We start from the raw sequence: 8932 nt of genomic DNA on the forward strand, positions 1-8932 counted from the left end.
TTAATTTCTGTATTCGTACCGGATAAATTAACTGAGAAGATGATAAAAGTGCTTACTAATTTCCTTAGTTTCTATTAGTGCCCATTCCAATCAAAGTCTTTAATGATGCCCACCGACCCTCTTCACCGGCTAATTAAAGCAAACAGTTGAAAAAATTGCACCCTCCTTTCTTCTTTTCTTTTAACTCTTCCTTGTAAGATATTTTTCACTTTTGTAAGTATTTCAATTAACCAACAACTTTTTCAAATTTAAAAAGTTTTATTTTCAGCTTCAGTGCTAGTTTAACTCCAGTATTAATTTTTAACTCTTGAATAAATAAAGTGATACACTTTCTGGTGTAGCAGAATTAATTAATATTCTGTTAGGCCGTCTTGAACTATAAATTACTCTAAAGAAACAGAAAATTAGGACTTTAACTTATTCTTTTCAGACATTGCTTCTTTATCAAAAATTCTGTTGCTTTTTCTGTCAGCCACATTTTAAATTTATAAGCTTGCTAATAGGGATGAACTAGGCTCAGCCAACTCTACGTGGTCCCTGACTAGACTTCCCAATGCAGGATCCACAAACAATATACCTATATATAGAGTTTTAACTTATAGCATACATTAACAGACTTAGTGTAATTAAACCCATTATGATTAACATGTTGTCTACCGTAACACCAAAATGCTCAATGAAATGTGTGCAAATAGAGAAGTCCCAAGGAAACAGAGACACCTATATATTACTGATGCTTGCTTATATTTTTACATGAAAAGCTGAATTCAGCTCTACCTCTTTGCTTTAAGAATTTGTTTGTCTGTTAATATTCTAAGAGCACCTTTTTTGGCTTTGCTTTTCCGATAAATTAACACACCTTTATGCTAATTCAATAGTTACTATATGCAAGTACCAAAAAATAAACCATCAAACCTTGTGGTGCGGTGGTAAATGTTCTATTGTTTTTAATTTGAATCTCAGCTTTGAGCTCTCGAAATAAAGTTATTTTTAGTAAAGAGTACTTTATCTCTCAAAGCCAATGCCAAACACTAAATGGAAAGTCAAAAAATAGTTATGTGCAAGAAGTAAAAACTTGTTCATTATAAAAAAGTACAGAACTTTTTCACAAATCAAAGGAAAATCTTAAAAGGGATTCAAAGACGGTGTTCCATTTTCGAACACTTTGTTACTTTAGAATATGCAAGACATGAATCACTAACCAAACTTACAACCAAATATAGAGAAGGAGACAAGAAAACGATGAATGTATTTTGAGTAATGTTAGTTGGTCACGGCTTGTACATTAACCTTCATTGTGAAGGTTCTGCTCACTGGTCCCCCACGAAAAGAACCGTCCTCTAACAGGTTTTTACCGGCACAATAAAGCCAAATTTCTCTTCATAATTGTGTGAACGTTTCACATGGTGTCTGTTGTATTCTAATCTGTCTTTATGTGTCACAACCAACCTAATATGAAGGCAATTCACAACCGCTTCTCCGCCTTGTACTCGGCAGCGCGTTCACACCACTCTATCCACATGCATCTTCATTCTTCACATCTTCAGGATCCAATTGAACTCAACAATTTCGGCACGAAACATAAATATATGTAACAAATCACAAAAATTGCGACCAATATTAGATTTTGAACCCGTACTTCAAATGTTGAACATATACCGTGATAAAATATTAAAGATTGAACCCATCAAATTAAAATGCTGGATCAGCTTCTGGCTCAACTGCCTCAAATAGTCTCCAGACCTTCACTGAATTGTCCAAACTCCCACTATACACTCTCCAATATTGGTCACTTTTCTTCTCCACCACAGCTTCATCTTCGCTCTCATTATTATCATCTTCCTCATTTGAATCTTCGACGGTCAAGCACTTAACGGGGCCGTTGTGTCCTGTTAACACCGTTAATAAACCGTGGATACCACCTTCTTCCCTTCTCCACACGCATATCGACTTGTCAGCCGATCCACTCATCACCAGGTTACCAGCAACCGCAACGCACAGCACCGCTAATTTATGACCTCTTAGCCCACCCCCATACTCCAAGAAATGCTTCTGTCGCTCCCAGAAATTAACTAGTCCATCTGAAGAGCCCGCATATACCTATTGAGACATAATATAAAAATAAATCATCAGAAATATGTTATATGTCTAACAATTTAAACTTTTAAACTCACACGTAAAAATGTAGTGAGACGTAATATAATAAAGTACATTAAAAGTGTGTTCTTACCGTAGTTGCTAAGGTGTTTACGGCTAGTGAAGTTACAGCATTATCCTGTTTCAGCAGTGTTTCCACAAGAACATGCTTTGCACTATTGCCAACAAGCTCTCTTCTCCAAGCTTTTACTGTTCCGTCTGCTGAGCCAGTCAAAACCAACCCATCAAATCCAACAACTACTGAATTAATTGCATCGTGATGAGCAGTAATAGATTCCAGACATTTCGAATCAGATAATCTCCAAACTTTGAGTGTTTTATCCCAAGATCCAGAATAAAGCAACCCTCTTTCTTTATCCAAGCTCATACACGAAACAGCATCAAAATGCTTAATCCAAGGAACATTCCGTTTTCTTCTAACTTCAACATACGCCTTGGGATTAATTGAACTCTTTAAATAATCTCTAATGGTAGGTAAACTACCAACCCGCTTATAGGCTTTCCTTTTTTTACCTAAAAATTTCCATACCCGAATTTTACCATCTTGATGACCAGTAAATATCTTATCTCCATAAACAACAATGGCTTTCACTAATCCGCTATGCGACTTAAACCCTGAATATTCCTTCAAATTTTTCCATACTCTAATATTTTTACTATCTGACCCTGTATATAACAAATCCCCTGATGAAGCTAGTGAATAAATGTGGCCTTCTTCTCGGACAAGTGAGCCAATTAGGCCATTTTTGCAATCCCTTGTTTCTGATTCTTCGGAGAAATCGAGTGCTGGTTGGTGAATCCATGGGGATTTTACATAAGGTGAAGCAGATTGGTTCCATGGAGACATAAAGTAATTAGGTGAATTGTTGGTAGTAGTTGTTGTGTTGTAAAACGACGATATTCTAGGTGGACTTGGGGCTGAAGAAGCATTACTACTGCGAGCCGAATTGCTATTGCTTTCTTCAAGGTCACTTATTGGATCAGAGTATAAAAGGGTACCGAATTTTGTTCTTCTAAAGCTTTCTTTCTCTAGTAACATTGCTCCCATACTATTCTTTTTTCTTCCCATATTAGAACAAGAAAAATTAAGCAAATTTATGAAGTGTGAAATAGTGGTATGTATGTATGTTTGTGAAGTTGAAGTTTTTGGAGTGAATGTGGTTTGGTTTGTAATTAAGGTCGAATAAATGTGAAGCTTTTGTGAATAGTGAGAAAGAATAATGGAAGGATGAAAAATTGTACATGGAAATAATGGAAGGGGAAAGTGAGAATATAAGCAATGGGAGTTGGGGGTTGGTTCGGCATACGGGGGTAGTATAGGTAATAGGAGGAATGGTAGAGAGACACGTGGGAGTAGGATACGTGAGGTTTAAGAAGAAGGCAAAAGATACTTTTTACATGTAAGAAGAAATACGAGAACTACACAAGCCCGTGCCCAATAAACAGTTTAAAATTTTACACATCGTGTGAAAATTATTTAGACAATCATGTTACATAAAGAAAACTGTGAGTAGTTTTATATATTTAAAAGTATTACATCAACAACACATTCAGTGTAGTTTCATAAATGGATTTTGAGAACGATAGGATGTACGTAGATCATAACCTATTTCACAAAAGTAAAGAAATATTTCTGATCGATTGTCGACGCGAGAAATTTATTTGTATGGATGCTAAACTAAATGATAAGTAATCAATTATAATGAGCTAATTTTATAGATGGTATAAAAATGTATTACGCGATTAGAGTACATAAACATAAATATGTAAGAAGTCATTTGGTTCAAAATAAAGTTATCCTAGAATTATAGTCTCTGGATTATGAATAGGATTAAAACAAGGATAGACAATTTCACATTTTATTTGGAATAGATAATTTGTTGATTTTAGCGAGTATTATTTTATCATGCTTTTTAATTAATACTCACAGTTAAATGTGAGATAAACTCAATTCCAATTTTTTTTAAGGTAATAACTTTTGAGTTACCCGATGTTTTGTGCTTGTTAAGGAAACGTTGAATTCTAGAAGGGCAACGTGGAGGATAGGATTTAAACGTTGAATTTTATAAGTAGAATGACCAAAGTTATTTTCAGCATGTTTTTTTTCCTTCTTAGGAAAAAATGGGAATACGGGTATTTGACTTTGAAATAGTCAGAAGAATTGTGGGCTAATAACTGGTCGTTTTTTGTTTTATTATAGTTCTCATAATTTAGTCAGCTGGCATTAGTAGTCGTTTAATGATGCCTAATTATCTAGTACTACGATTTGTCAAAAAAAGGGAAAAGGATTCAAAATACACTCTAACTTTGATCAAAATTGCTATAACACATTCCAACTTTGCGAGGGTCCTATGACCTTCCTGGACTTTTTTTTGTGTATTATTGAGGGTATTATTATCGGGTGACGTGGACAAGTAAGTGAGCACATGTTGGTTAAGTGCGCAAGGATAGACTTAAAACTGAACAGACCCGTCTCTATTTGCCATGTTGAATTCCAAATAATCCTTCTTTATGTGCTCACTTTTTTGTCCATATCACCCGATACTACCCTTAATAATACACAAAAAAAATAGTCCAGGGGGGTCATAGGATCCCCGCAAAGTTGGAGTGTGTTATAGCAATTTCGGTCAAAATTGGAGTGTGTTTTATAACCTTTTCTCGTCAAAAAAAGGAGTACTATTTCCTTTCATTTTATACAATTTTGTTTATAATGAACGACAAGGTATTTAAAATGATTGTTTGATTTATATGTTATATTCTCTCTCTTTCGTTAAAAGTGAACGAGTTCGGAAAAGTTGTGATTAATGAAAAAACTTGGCTCAACAAATAGTATTAGTGTCATATAAATTAAAGTAATTGGTCAGAAGGAGTATTAATAATAGTAAAAAAATAATTAAATTAATCGTTGGAAAGTAGTTAAAATAAAATAAAAAAAATTCCCACCATGGGTGGGTTAGCATTACATTGAAATTGAAATTGGAAAAAAAAAATCAATAAAAAAGCGTCAAATTTAGATTACAGAGTTTGAATAGCTTGATCAATTTGACCCTTTGAAAGTTGTACGGAAATAGAGATCGAATTGCGTCAAATATGTTCATATGTCTCCCATGAAAATTGTGACATATATAAATTCAAGAAGAAAGGTGCGTGTGAAAAAACACTCTAGTTGCAAGGCTGCTAAAGAAATGATTTTCTCCAAAATCTTTCCTAGTGAGAAAATTTTAAGGTGCGTGAAATATTATTAAGCAAAACGTGTGTACTCTCAATGCAGCTAGTCCACGCCTTCTTTAATGTTGATTACATAACATATTGGTGTCGACAAAATTTATATCTCTTCAATCACAAAACTTTTTCTTTTTAAAAAAGACTCGAATTATCCAAATATATTTTTCTTTTGCACAAATTTTGTAAAAAAAAAAAATCAGAAATTTTGTTCAATCAAATTGTCAAAACTTACAAATTAATAAAAAAGAACAGTTCGGTGCACTAAGCTCCAGCTATGCGTAGGATCTAAAGAAGAATCGGATCACAAGAGACTATTCTTTACAGTCTTACTCTTTCATTACAGCAAGTAAATTGTTAAAAATGACAGATATTCTTGGCAAAATATTTCACATGTAGCAATAATAATGTCTGGTAAAATATTAACCATGGCTAGACCCTCGAATTTTTGTCAATAAGGAATTTCACATGCACGAAATTAAGAATAAGCAGAAAAATTATATTGCATGCAAGAAACAAATGTGACGGCGTTCAATTCCCAAAACGGTTAGTTTTTCTTTCAAGTGACGCACCAAGAACGTTAACTAATTTCACTAGTGGGTCACTTGACAGCCCACCTACATAGTTGAACGAAACGAACTTGTATGGGCCGTGTCTGCTAAATGATAAGGACCCATTAAAATCAAGGCGCCACGTAAAGTGCTCCTTATCACACTGATCATACTACTATTTTTCTAATATCAACTTGCCACGTAGTGTAAAGCCCATGGGCCGAGCTGGTTCATTATGATGTCAGCATGGGGCATCTGTCGAGTTTTGATGGTTGCCACCTATCCTAGTATTATGTAATACTCCCTCCGTCCCAGGCACTGAGTTTAAGAAAGATTTTTTTTTTCAAAATTTGTGATTCAAAATAAATTTTAGTTACTTGTGTAGATGTAAATCATGGCATAAAATTAAATTATTTCTAAATATAAAAATGTAATATTCGTTTTAAGACAAACCAAAAAAAAGTAGTGGTAAAGTGTGGATTCAAGATTTGATGTTTTATAGCAGCCTCGTGTTATTATATGATAATAAGTTCATAATCTAATATTTATAAATATTTTTTTTAATATATACAATAAGTTTCGAATAAAATCTACTGATTCATGTGAACCTATAAGTAAAACTCTAAATCCGTCCATGTAATGAAGAGGGGCTCCAAATGATAACTGATACACCTGCGTTTATGATACCGTGGAATTTTTCACTCGATACTTTTTTATGTAGACGAATTGTATAGGAAAAAAGGGAAAGTTTACTAGTTTTCTATTTAGATGAACTACCTTTCGGCTTCTTGTATTTGACTTGATTTGTATAATGAAAAAGCGCAGTGCTTTTTGAATGTTAGGTTGAATCACTACATCAATATTACCTAAAGTTAAATGTTTTATAAAAGGATTTCCGTAAAAACGATATTCGATTGTTCGATGATTGAAATGCTTGTGGTATTAAGTTTTGTTGGGTAGAACGGACTTTGAATAATATGGATGAGATGGTAAATATAAGAAAATGCTCTGCGGTTTATGGGATTGAAGTTGTTATTGTTTAATAAGGATAGTTACATGTATTTATCTTTTATATGACTTGTAAAGTTTCTTTTATATTGTCAGTATATGACTTATTATTAAACTCATTCGATTAAGCAGATTAGAGAAATAATTTGTCCTTAGTCACGTTACCATAAACAGAGAAACACTAAATGTTGTGATTACTTTAAAGTAATAAAACATGAAATAAATAAGTAGTACACTCCAATAAAAACAAGAAATCGTTTTCTTTCTTTTTCGAAGGCTTCGTGAAAGTGATTCCAAGTTCAAAGCTTGGTTGAAATTACTTTCAATTGTCCATTCAAGTAGTTGCCTATCTAAATGTAGATATACAATACGTGGGAGCATGTGAAGCAAGCCCCTATTGATGGGTTTCCTCCTCTATTATGAAGGACTCTGTCAACATCTTTCTGTTTCTTATTTTAAATGAATGTCCTAAATATATAAATATCATCAACACTTTTTCTCTTCCAGTTCTTTTTCTCTTTTCCTTCAGTATCATACATATCCAAACTTTCAGAAAATAAAAAACATTACTTCTAGTATAAGAGCAGTAATTCATGATATATTGATATCATTAAATTAGTTCCGTAATTTATATTATCTTTTTGTAAATAATCATTATGAAATATCTAAATTTAGTATTACTTAATATTAAGTAATTTTAGCTGCTCGCATATATTGATATCTTGCCCGTTAATTATCTGTAAGCAGAATAAGGATGACATAAGAAGTATCTCACTAGTCATCACTTAATATATATTAAGGTTATTATCACATCCTGGACAAGCTATTGACTTTGAGATCCTGCAGATTTATGAAGATAGGACCACGTTTATTTTAATTTATTAAATTTGATACACATCTTGAGCAATAGTTAAATTAAAGAATAAAATAGAGGGCATTTTGTCTTAAGCTTCCAAATGGCACAATGTTTTGCATTTATAATATTAGCTTAGTGATCTTAGTTTGAAATAAAAATCATGACTTGCTTTGTCCGCGCAAAAGATAACCTACTTTTTTGGTAAATTTGTCATCTTATTGGGAAACAGTATTATTAAATTCAATCATTTATCATCTTTGAGTCTTGCTTATATATGTGGCCTAAATTAGGAAGTAAAATCACTATGCTTAGTAAAAAAAGAATGCACCCATTTCCCAGTTCCAAGGGACAAGAAAATGGTCATACAAGAAAGGTGAGTCATGATTAATTTATTTTATTAGAGTGATTTTATCATGTATAGGGGAGGGATCAATCTTTTAATTGAGCACAGGGGAAACATAAACTTCAGCCTAAACATAGTTAAAAACTCTATAAATACTTTTACATGTATACTGTCAAAAAAAAAATGAATGCAACTGTATTTTACGCTTCTTAATTTGAAAACTTGAAACCACTAAAGTTGATATACCACTATCACATGACTCTATCGCTCATTAACTCTAGTTCATATGGGGCGAAAAAACACATGCATGTTCTCTCTTTTGTTTTTATCTGCTAATAGTAGTCTTATTACCAACCTAATTAGTAATACAAGAAAAATACTGCTTTATGAAACGTGTGTGATTACAGTGATGTTCCCACGCATCTCTACCATAATAAAAGTCTATTTTCTAGCTAGCCTATCAGAACTGAAAAAATCCTTGATTAAAGATCAACCACATAAAATTTAAGGGATTATAAGCAAAACAAATTAAAGTACTGAGGATGACCTAAACAAGAAAATGAAATTCGGATATATACTTATTGAATTTGTCATCGTCAAAACGTATATAGAGTTTGTTGGGTATTTAGCAGCATTCCATTGAAAGAAAGCATTTTTTTGATAATTATTTAATTATTTGGATGACTTGAATCAATTATTAGAACTTACAACATAGGGGTGGGCATAAACATCGAAAACCGAAAAACCGAACCGAACCGAATTAATTCGTTTTTTCGGTGTATCAGTCCGGTTTCG

The 8932-nt window shown here is 32.9% G+C and overlaps 1 protein-coding gene across 1 annotated transcript; it reads right to left on the minus strand.

Moving 5' to 3' along the window:
- Window positions 1–1101: 1101 nt before the first annotated feature.
- LOC132599117 (protein JINGUBANG) lies at window positions 1102–3407 on the minus strand. Its single transcript, XM_060312340.1, has 2 exons — window positions 2231–3407; window positions 1102–2100 (listed from the first exon to the last, which is right to left on the minus strand). The coding sequence occupies exons 1-2, from the start codon at window positions 3224–3226 to the stop codon at window positions 1693–1695; spliced, it is 1404 nt and encodes a 467-aa protein (XP_060168323.1). The 5' UTR covers window positions 3227–3407; the 3' UTR covers window positions 1102–1692.
- Between the last annotated feature and the right edge of the window lie 5525 nt (window positions 3408–8932).

Source organism: Lycium barbarum, chromosome 6 (assembly GCF_019175385.1).
Source record: "Lycium barbarum isolate Lr01 chromosome 6, ASM1917538v2, whole genome shotgun sequence".
Taxonomy (NCBI): Eukaryota; Viridiplantae; Streptophyta; class Magnoliopsida; order Solanales; family Solanaceae; genus Lycium; species Lycium barbarum.

What these genes read in the sequence shown, in the direction of transcription:
- LOC132599117 (XM_060312340.1), bottom strand. Translation starts at nt 3,226, where the DNA reads ATGGGAAGAAAAAAGAATAGTATGGGAGCAATGTTACTAGAGAAAGAA. An exon ending in TAAACACCTTAGCAACTACG is followed by an intron (nt 2,101 to 2,230) that starts GTAAGAACACAC and finishes ATGTCTCAATAG; the next exon opens with GTATATGCGGGCTCTTCAGA.